Here is a 10,905-nt window from a genome sequence, read left to right on the forward strand (position 1 = left end):
TATATATATATATATACACCAGTATGTGTAAGCTCTTTAGCCACAGTATTACTTCTAATGCTAAAATATGATTATTGTTATTATCCATTAATGTTTTACTGTTTTACAAAAAAGGCAGAAGGAATAGTAAAGCACTTCATTATAATTACATTTGAGCATCTGAACACTACTGTGACTAAAGAGCTTACACATACTGGTAGATTAACCATTACAGAAACATCAAAATTGATTTTGGTAATCACAAATACTGTTAGTTTAGGGTAGCTGTGGCACAAACCTTACATTGGGTGGTGGTGGTCTAATAAAGTTGTTAAGCACTGTATATACCCGTTGATAAAGTTAAACTCTCCTAACATTTACATACTCAAACATTCAAAAAATATATAAAATATAAATTCAATATATGTGACCCTGGCCCACAAAAGCAGTCATAAGTAACAGGTATATTTGTAGCAATAGCCAACAATACATTGTATGGGTCAAAATTATACATTTTTCTCTTATGCCAAAAAATCATTAGGATATTAAGTAAAGATCATGTTCCATGAAGATATTTTGTAAATTTCCAAAACTTAATTTAGTAATATGAATTGCTAAGAACTTCATTTGGACATGGACATTTAAATGCAATTTTCTCAATATTTAGATTATTTTGCACCCTCAGATTCCAGATTTTCAAATAGTTGTATCTCGGCCAAATATTGAAACACAGTCCTATCCTAACAAACCATACATCAATGGAAAGCTCATTTATTCAGCTTTCAGATGATGTATAAATCTCAATTTCAAAAAATTGACCCTTATGACTGATTTTGTGGTCCAGGGTCACATATATGTAATAAAGTCCCTGTTTCCAAACAAAGTAAACGATTTACAGGTCTGAAAACACCCTTAGTTTATCATTTAATTTCACTCTTTCAGGTGGTGTCTTTAACCTCTCATGACCGGACGCAGTTCTCCTTCAGCTCTCTGCCCGGTCAGGGTGTGATTTTCTCTGTGATTGTGAGAGATCCAGTGTTGAACACGTCAGCGTCCTACATCCCCGTCCACACATACGCCTGCAGCTTCAATTCCACGCTGGACGGATGCAGCGATTTAGGTGAGAAGATGAAAGAAAATCTAAATGGATGCTGCAATATGTGATTCCTAATCTCAGAAATTCCTTTCATATCATATTTGATGTCATTTGCCACTTTTAAATCCTACTTGAAAAGATATTTTGTCTTTAGCTTTTGAACAGTTTCTGTGACAGCAGGTTTGATGTGGTATTTAAATGTATTTTCTTTATCATTTTCCCAGGGAGAGTGTCTACTAAAGTGTTTTTCACTGTGATTGGTTTGGCTGGGCTTTTTGTGTGTTTTGTGGGACACCGCTTCTTCAAATGTGGTGAGAGATGTTTTTCATGCTTTTCTTAGAAACACACCACGTTACTGCTATTAATAACTGCCTGTCTACTGAATATGCCCCAAGTATTTTAGGTTTGGGAAAGTCTTTGCTAGAGCTTTAGAGAGTCAGAGGTGAACAGTGATATAGTTGCATCAGTGCTGAATGGATGGCATGTTTTTAAAGGGGACATATTCATTTCTTTCCTGATGTCCACTTGCAATGTTAGTCAAGGCTTCTTGCACAACAAACAGTCTATTCAGTGTTTTATGACCATTTCAGGCTTTTCTCCTTCTGAATGAAACGGCTGTTTTTTTGCAGCTGTGTTTTAGGCCTTCTGTGTGAACATGTGAAATAATTATGTGAAGCTAAAAAATACAGTGAAGTTTAAAACGAATCATTTGTGCAGCTTAGTTTTAGTAAATGGTCTTTTTGGCAGCTTCAAAATCATTCATTTAATTTAGATTTTTCATTATATGACCTGTTTAAATTTGGAGCCTTGTTAAACTCGTAGATCTGTACGCATGACTTTTATGTTAACTACAACTAAAACAATGAACTTTAGATTATTTTGTTGCTTGAAATAAAATAAACATTAACTAAAATAAATTAAAATATTTTTTTCAACTTATTTTATTGTTTAAAGGGAACATTTATTTTTACTTGATATACTAAAATAACTAAAACTAAAACTGAAATAAATAAAAAAAACTATAAAGACTTATAAAAAAAACTAAAACTAATAAAAATGACAAAAAACACAACAAAATGATTAAAACAAACTAAAAATATAAAATAAAACATTTCAAAATATTAAATAAAAGTTTTTTAAAAATCGGTGTTGAAATGAAATAAATGTTAACTAAATTATAATATAAAAACAAAAATATTTTATTTCAGCTTGTTACCAAGACAAAATTTCTCATCTTCATTTAGTTTTAATTTAACTTTAGTTTGAATGGTTAAAAACTATGTAGACTTAAAAAAAAAAAATCAATAGCTAATAAAAATGACAAAAACGCAACAAAATTACTAAAACTTTCACTAAAATCAAAATAAAATGTAAAAATAAAAACTACATAAAATAAACTGTAATAAAAGTAATTCAAAATATTAATAACTCTAATAAACTATAATAGTAGTGATACAAAAGTAACACTGATTCAGACAGATGGAAATTATTGCATGTAAACACACCTATTGTTACTATTAAAATGTCTATTTCTGTGTTTTCTCAGAGCTGTTCTGTATGGGCTTTGGCTTTACAGCGTTTGTATTCTTTGTCGTGATCACCATAACCACACCGCTGGAATACAACCGTGAGTCCAATACAGTCACATTGCAGAGTTACACATGCACTGAATAGCTGTCAAATTAGATGACTAGTGCTTGCCTGAACCGATCTGAAGTTTATGATCACCTCTTAGAGCTCTAATGTATTTGCATCAGCTCAACCTCTTAGACCTGTAATGCAGCTCAGAGTTTCACGTCATTCTGGATGATTTGTACTGTTTACACTGAGCTGATGTCTACATACCCATAAATAGTTCATGTCCCAAGAACTTGAGTTTTTCAAGTTGAATTGGACTGAAATTGGCTACACAAACTGGTTCTGCCAGCAGTGAATCTCAACAGCCGTCACGAGAGCAGAAAGCAGCTCTCGTCACAGAGGATTGAGGTTATTGTTGTGCTGTAACTCTCTGAGGATTAGAGTCATGCGCTGTGGATTTCAGCTGGAGGTGTCAAACCAGCCTGTCCCAATCAAATGCATCATGTAGAGCTGTTTGCGTGTTACAGGACAGGCATGGCTGAAATGAGGAAGAGCATTTTTGATTTTCTGAGATCGATAACAACTGATGACTTATCCTACCGCTGATTAATCAGAACAATCTTAGCTCAAGTTTGTTCTTAAAGCACTTTTTAAAGTCAAGACATTACAGGCAAAACCATAGTTTTTTCATGCAATTTTGGATTTTGTTTTTTGTTTTGCATCCACAACTTGTCTTTTGTTAGACTAGTGGATAGAAAACATCTAAAATGCACATTTAAATGTTTATTTTTTTATAGCACTTTATCTATCTGAGGATTTTAAATGCAATACATATCTTTAAAGGCAGTTTCACAAAATGAGTTTTTTCCCCATTTCAGCAGCATTTACATTAAACTTCACAGTTTTTTTCTATCTGCATTCTAATAAGTTATCTGTATTCTGAATGTTTTTACTAAGGGGTTTGGTCATATATTATTTGCTTGATCTATATAACATTTTACTTCTTAAAATATGGTGGAAATTTTTTTCTGATTGTTATATTTTCTGATTTGTGTAGAGATAAAAAGAGATCCAAAATCACTCGTGTCATCAAAATGAAACATTAATTTTGAACCTGGGTTTATCCAATGTTTGGTTCTGGAAAAGTATGCAAATTAGTGCATATTTAATTAAATAATGTGTCATTTGCATATTTAAATATAACATTTGTAATACATAATAATGTCTTAATGTACTCTAATTAGTCAGCTGATATTTATGTCTTGTTATCTGATGTCTTTAAACAGTTTGTTGACTGACCGTCTCTCTGCAGTTCGATTGGCTCTGACAGCGCTGATGGGCGTGGTTGGGGGCGTGGCCATGGTGATGAGCTGGTGGCGGTTCGGTTCAGTCATGGCCTGCGTGTTGGTGGTGGGACTCATTCTTGGATTTCTCATCTCATCCATCGTCTTCTTCACTCCACTTGGTAAGAAATCATGTCTGAAAAACCACGTATCATCGTTCATGCAGTTAAAAATGTTGTTTCTGCATCTGTTGAGAATGATCTCTTTATAATCTCACTTCATAGTCTTGCTGGATGTTGATTGTTGAGATGTGGGCAGTAATTTTCATCATTAGTTATTTAATCATTTTCATTTTATGGATTTGTTGTTTAATCTCTCTCTTTTTTTCTCCAGGTGATCTTCCTGTATTTCATAATGATGTGGTGTTCTGGGTGGTGTTTGCTTGCATTATGGTGTTTGTTCCTTTGTTCTTCATCAGGTGGCCTAGAGAGGTGAGATACAGAAAAATACATTTGATATGAGCTCATATCCGACACCTAAATAAAATGCACACTTTTATCTGTATGTTTCAGGGCAATATAATTACATGTGGAGTGGTTGGCGCATATACAGTGGTCCTGGCCGTCAATGCCTACACCTACACCAGTCTGTCCTTCATCACGCTGGATGTCCTCAAACGCCTCCTCAACCACAACTTCAGCCGAGCGTTTATCTCCGTACCGCTGCAGGATATCGGTAGGTGTGCAGGGATTGAAGTTGTAGGCCATGTATGAGATCAGTGCAGACCAGGGTTGGAAATTAACAGGGGCTTGGGGCAAAATGCCACTAAAATTAGCAAAAATTCGTGCTGTCAAACGATTAATCCAAAATAAAAGTTTTTGTTTACATAATATATGTATGTGTACTGTGTATATTTATTATGTGTATATATAAATACACACACATACTGTATATATTTTGAAAGTATTTACATGTATATACATTTATATTCTTATATTTTATATTATATATATATATAAATATATTTAATATTTGGATGCGATTAATCGTGATTAATCGTTTGACAGCACTAGCAAAAATGCACCCCAAATCCAAGATAAGGGGCCAAAAAATGCTCCTGCACAGTTAAATGAAATCAATTACGACTGCCGCAGTTAAACTGAAATGTGATGAAAAGTGTTCAATGGCCAATCAAAAGCGTTTACATTAGTCACGAGTTAAATTTGATGAAAACACTGGATTTATTTTTTCAATGCAAGAGAATCATTCATAGGTTTTGTAGACTTTTTCATTGACTCTATAATGGGAGTGACTGAAGTCATGGTCCGTTTTTTTGATGCTGACATAACCAGTGAGAAGTCTTAAATTTGTAATACATAAAAACACAAACTAATTCATAAATGGTTTCTTAACTCATTTTGTCTACGAGAATATGATGTGCCATTTTCCCAGATACAAAAATCAATCATTACCATTAACAATCATTATTATAATATCAAGAAACAATAATGACGCATACATTGAAAACAGCTTTGAAATTACACAAGTCCTTCTTCCCTTAAAACGCTGTTGTGCTTGAGTGTTTAAGTAAGGTGATAAAGGAATATGATTCAGCCTAAAAAAAATAATTTTGTTTTGCTTTAATTCCTGGGTCTGACGTATCAATGTATTGGTCATGTCTGATGTTCCGCTTCTCCAGATTTCATCATGATCACCGTGTGGGTCGTTCTGGGGGTTTCGGGGATCGTCGTGCAGCTGTATCGGGAGAAATCGCGGCCGTTTTTCCCACCGAGCCCATACGTGATGTGGAAGCAAGAACGAGAGCGCAGGAAGACCAACGTTCTGGATCCCAGCCACCACAAGCCGTCTTTATCAGCCCAAATCCTCGGACGTATTCGCCAGCTCACACAGCGCGCAGAACCGGCCGGCGAAACCACACCTCTACTGCTTTAACCTTTGACCTTTGACTTGAAGTCAGTTCACTGTTAGTCCTTCCCCTCCAGAACACGGCTGCTCAAGCCTGTGGAGACCTATAGCAACATACATGAGGATTGAGCTCGATTTTTAGAGCCCAAAGACTCTAAAGAGGTTAAAAGCAGCTCACACAGTGTGAGACTGACCGTGTGCACTTATGTGTGTGTTTTTGTGTAGGTTCCCAGCAGTGCTTGATCCCATTGCTGTTTTCAGATAAATGTCAAGCAACTGACCTCTACTATATACATCAGCTGCCACAGCGTGATTTTAGATGCATTTTAGCAGCTTAGAGGAAACGTTCAGGGGAGATTCTTTTAACGTTTTTACTACGTGTTTAGTGCACGAGTGAATGAGCGATTTTTAAAGATGTTCACCATTAAAATAAATGTATAACATTCTGTGATTACAGACCAAATGAACCGGTGTTCATTAGTAGTCACTGTAAGCCTCTACGGCTGATGTTTGAGTGTTTTCTGTGTCTAAGTGAGCGCGTATGAGTCTCAGCGGATCCTCACCGAGGTTTGGAGTTCATGTTAGAAATAACGAGCTTATTTTGACTGTTCCTGTGGGAGGTTGATCACTGCTTCACTGCACTGGTGTAACGCACTTGTAATGAGGATTTTAAATGCAGTGTAAGAGGAATATTGAGAATCTGCGGAGTTTAAATGTTTTTCAGTCATTTTCTGTGCTTTATAACTGGATATGTAGCTCTTAAGATCGATCTTTGACAGACTGCAAAATCAGTAGTTTTGCATTATTCATCAAAACACTTCTGGTTTCCTCTCAGGGTTTCTTCATGCGATCTTTGTGTCTCTCACAGAAGCAAACTTTTTCTAAAGCATTTACAACATGCAGTAATGTTAAAATTGTTTTTAAGTGCTAGCAGTATGCATTATTTCTGTTTTGTATGAAATGTAAATGATTGTCTAAATAATTAAATGTTTAATAAAGTTGTCATTTGTGCCTTAACACCTAAATGATATTGTTTTCTATTCCAAGACAGATTAGAATGAGATCTGATGTTTTGCTTTTATTGAATGTGAGAAATGTGTGAACTTTTTGATGTGACAGACCATCATTAGTGTTTTATTAGAGTATTATATAATTGCAATACATTTTGTGACGTAATTGTGAGTGAAACGATGAGAAATGTCAGGCAGGACTTGATTTTATGCATCTGGAAATAACTGGATTGTGAAACGAATCATTTCACATTAGATTTTGCATAATTCAAATAAAATGTAACAATATGGTAAAAAAATATGGTAAAAATAAAATTATAAATGTGTTTACATGTTATAAAATTATAGAAAATAAAAACTTGTTTTTATTTTAAATTATTTTGTTTAAATTAGTTATTAGCTCAAAGTTGATGCGAAACAGCATTTGCGATGCATTTTATATGCAATATAAATTTACATGCAATAACGTAATTGAATACTAAATTAAAGATGGTGTAAAACCTGAAGTGTTGAGTAGTTATTCAATACCCTCAGCACATGAAACTAGAGAAGGACATAGCCAGTTCATTCAATGCTTTTAATCACTTTCAATGCTACTTCCTCTCATACCCACATAAAACAGTTACAAACACAAGCAAAAAACAAACAAAAGAAAACAAGCTTTTTCATTCAAATGGCACATTGTGACATTCCCTTTACAAAGTCAGGTGAAGTAATCATTCACAATATGCCAATTTTACTGTTCCAAAAATGATTGTGTTTTCATGTGGCTGAATCAGTCGATTTGACTTTTCCAGACTGAAGCCATGATGATGGAGAGATGGAAAAGTAATCGGATCTCAGTGTTTGACAGATTCCACAGGCCCTTCCTGCAAAACACCTCATGCGGAATGACTGATGGACATCCAGGTTGCGCAGTGAGTGCGTGTGACCCTGTAATGGAGGATTGTGGGATTTGTAGGGCAGCTCTGAACGACGGTTTGTAAACTCAAGAGTCTCTGACGGCCTTTAGCTCTTCCTCAGACTGACGTCTGTACTGGAGAGCAGTGGCGAGAGAGATGTGCTGTCAGACGTGTCGTCCCTCTTCAGCACCAGAAACGCCTGGCGGCTGATTCCCAACAGCTCTCGCAGACCGCTGTTCTCCAGCTGCACACAACAGCATCAACATATAAACCATTACAAGTGTCATGTTTATTGCGGTATAGGGCTAGGCTCTGATAATAACTTAATATTACGTTTTAAAATACTCAATAATAAAATAAGTCAGATAAATCAAAAAATTGATTATATCACATTTTAAAATACTCACTAATGAAATAAACAGATAAATAAAATATATTATGTTTTAAAATACTCAATCAGATAAATAAATAAATAATAATAATAAAATAATCAGACTAGAGTTCCTTTGTTATTGGTTACATATTATTTACACAATAGTAGTAATTTACTTTTTTGTCCGCCGAATCCCTTGGAGTTGGACCCAAAATACTAAATATTTTAATACGAGATTTTACAATTTTATTATTTCAATAATAACAGCACCACAACATATTCACAGATCTTGGATGTTGGTTAATGGTTGTATGATATGCAGGTAAAAAAATATATATATATATATATTTTTGTTGTTTTATTATATAAAATATTTGTATTAATATATAAAAATGGTATAATGTATAAAATTACAAATTATATACTGTATAAAATTCTATAAATGTAAAATATATTATTTTAATAAGTGTTGTATCTGATTGTTTTTATTTTTTATTTATTTTAATTGTACATTTATATGGTTTAATTAATTAGCTTTTATCCTTCGCACACCAGTTTGGGAAACCCTTACATAAATGAATGTTTAATGCACTGTTGCTAACACAGAATGGAATATATTTAATTTATCTATGTATTTTTGTATCAGTATGACGCAAGACTTTTAAATCTATGTGTTAAACAAGTTAAGTCAAAGGTAATGAAAGCGTAGTCGGATTACATTACCTAAAATGTGTAATCTAATAGATAATGTTACTAACTACAATTTTCTTCATGTAATTTGTAATCAGTAACAGACTAAAATTTTTAAGTGCTGATCATGCATTAAGCCTTCAAGTGATATCAGCCTAATATAATTGTTTATTTTAATCTTTCTTACACTGATTTTGTGCCATTGTTTGCAATATATTTTAATAACGAATTCAATGTGGTATATTTAGTGTGTCTGACCTCCAGACGTTTCATTCTCTCCTCATCCTCACACAGTCGCCCTTCATCCACCTCGATGGCTTTCCTCATCACTGTGGCCATTTCGTTTATTTTCTCAATGTGCGCCTGCATCTCCTGCGACATAAACACAGTGAATGACTATTTGGACACCAGAATTAGAGGGAACCTCATAAAAACCGTCTGTAAGACTGACATTAGTGTGCTGTTCTCTGAGCTGGGTGACGATAGCAGGATCGTCTCTCTTGCTGGCCATCAGAAGGCGAAACACCTGCTCTCTGTATTTATTCATGATGAGCTCCAGCGCAGACTGATGCTCCTCCAGTGACGTGCGCAGCTCTGCCGAGACAAATGTGCGGATTTGGATTTAAAACAGCCCTCAAATGACATCCAGTGACAGCTTCTAATTGCAAACCCTCCTAACACCTTTGTTTTCTTGCTGCAGTTCCCGTATTTGCCGGTTTTCCTGCTGGATGCCCATGACCAGCGTGGAGCGCGGCCGGTGTCTCGCCACCTGGTTCAACACCTCAATCTCTTCCTGGTACTGAAAGAACAAGAAATATAAGTACAACAACTCTCATCCCCATTAGGCAGACTGAGAACAAACACTGATACCTGTTTCATGGCCTCCACTCTCTTGTTCAGCAGCGTGGTTTGTTCGATCAGGATCTCAGCAGCACTGTCATGATCCCGGAGCCGCTCTACCAGTGATTTGGCATCAGCCAGCACCTTCTCCAGTATACAGGTCATTCCTGAAGAGCACAAGAAACACTTGGACTGTGACTTAAGTCATGATTCCTTTCATAAATACACAATCTTAAATTCTACAAATGCTTAGATCAGTGGAAAGCTGATTTGCTGCAACTACTGTTATGTTGTGGCTTATTTATACACGTTAACGTAACTTATATGGCTTGATTTCAGAAATACTGAAAGGTAGGTGTCAAATGTTTTGGTAGAAGCCTAGCATTACTACGAAAATAAATACGCTAACGTTAATTGTTTTAATAAAATACTAGATCGTGTAAATAAATACGAAGCTAGAAACACTTTTTGTTTTATTATATTTCCGAATAAAACCGTGAATCATTTTAAATGAATAGAAAAGCTTACCTTATCTTACAGCAACGGCTCAGTTGGAACACTTCCGGTTGCTGCTGCCGTGACGTCACGCGCGAGTACTTCTGGGGGATGTAGGCGCCAACTTTCTTCCATACACCGTCCGCATGGAGGCGCAATGGACAAACTTTCTGAATGTTTAAAGTGCAATTAGCAACATGAATGTTTTGTTTATTACTGTAAAATCCATCCTTTCGCAAATTCCTTTGGTGAAGCTTATTAATAATCTCTAAATGTTTGGCCTCATAGTTCCATTATGAGCATGACTGCTCATGTTCTTTTATTAACTGAGTTTGTGGAGAGAGGCCAGATTAATCCCGTGTGACCCAGAGGGCGTAATCAGATTTTACCTGTGCAAACAAATCCTGCCTTGTGATTATATGAGTCAGTTTTATATCTAATATTATCCAATCATAACTGTTACAGAGTTTTTGAAATGAAGGGAGATATTTTGTCATTAATATGAGAATCACATGACATTTTTTATTTGAGTCTTTTCAAGATTGTAATTCCTGAATATAATTTTTATATCATTATATATTATATATTATATATATGTATTTATTTAAATAATTATTCCTATATAATTAATTTCTAAGAAAATTTTCTTTTAAAACAAGCAAATAAGCATCAAATAAACTAAGTACCCCCTCCCGTCATTTATGTATTTTATTTTAACATGAGCAGAGACAGA

At 34.9% G+C, this 10,905-nt stretch overlaps 2 protein-coding genes across 2 annotated transcripts in view; one reads left to right on the top strand and one right to left on the bottom strand.

Moving 5' to 3' along the window:
* Window positions 1-6,904, top strand: part of LOC107658975 (transmembrane 7 superfamily member 3-like) — a 13,334-nt gene extending 6,430 nt beyond the window's left edge. Inside the window, exons 6-12 of the mRNA XM_016447723.1 lie at window positions 922-1,099; window positions 1,300-1,386; window positions 2,622-2,702; window positions 3,966-4,118; window positions 4,330-4,427; window positions 4,509-4,671; window positions 5,636-6,904. Of these exons, the coding sequence (XP_016303209.1) occupies window positions 922-1,099; window positions 1,300-1,386; window positions 2,622-2,702; window positions 3,966-4,118; window positions 4,330-4,427; window positions 4,509-4,671; window positions 5,636-5,889 (1,014 nt within the window). The 3' untranslated portion in view covers window positions 5,890-6,904. The remainder of the gene's footprint in view (window positions 1-921; window positions 1,100-1,299; window positions 1,387-2,621; window positions 2,703-3,965; window positions 4,119-4,329; window positions 4,428-4,508; window positions 4,672-5,635) is intronic.
* A 710-nt stretch (window positions 6,905-7,614) lies between these two features.
* Window positions 7,615-10,303, bottom strand: fgfr1op2 (FGFR1 oncogene partner 2). The gene is made up of 6 exons (XM_016447433.1): window positions 10,206-10,303; window positions 9,708-9,844; window positions 9,519-9,636; window positions 9,289-9,431; window positions 9,096-9,209; window positions 7,615-8,018 (listed from the first exon to the last, which is right to left on the bottom strand). The coding sequence occupies exons 2-6, from the start codon at window positions 9,840-9,842 to the stop codon at window positions 7,881-7,883; spliced, it is 648 nt and encodes a 215-aa protein (XP_016302919.1). The 5' UTR covers window positions 9,843-9,844; window positions 10,206-10,303; the 3' UTR covers window positions 7,615-7,880.
* Between the last annotated feature and the right edge of the window lie 602 nt (window positions 10,304-10,905).

Source organism: Sinocyclocheilus anshuiensis, unplaced genomic scaffold (genome assembly GCF_001515605.1).
Source record: "Sinocyclocheilus anshuiensis isolate Anshui unplaced genomic scaffold, SAMN03320099.WGS_v1.1 scaffold283, whole genome shotgun sequence".
In the NCBI taxonomy this organism is placed as follows: Eukaryota; Metazoa; Chordata; class Actinopteri; order Cypriniformes; family Cyprinidae; genus Sinocyclocheilus; species Sinocyclocheilus anshuiensis.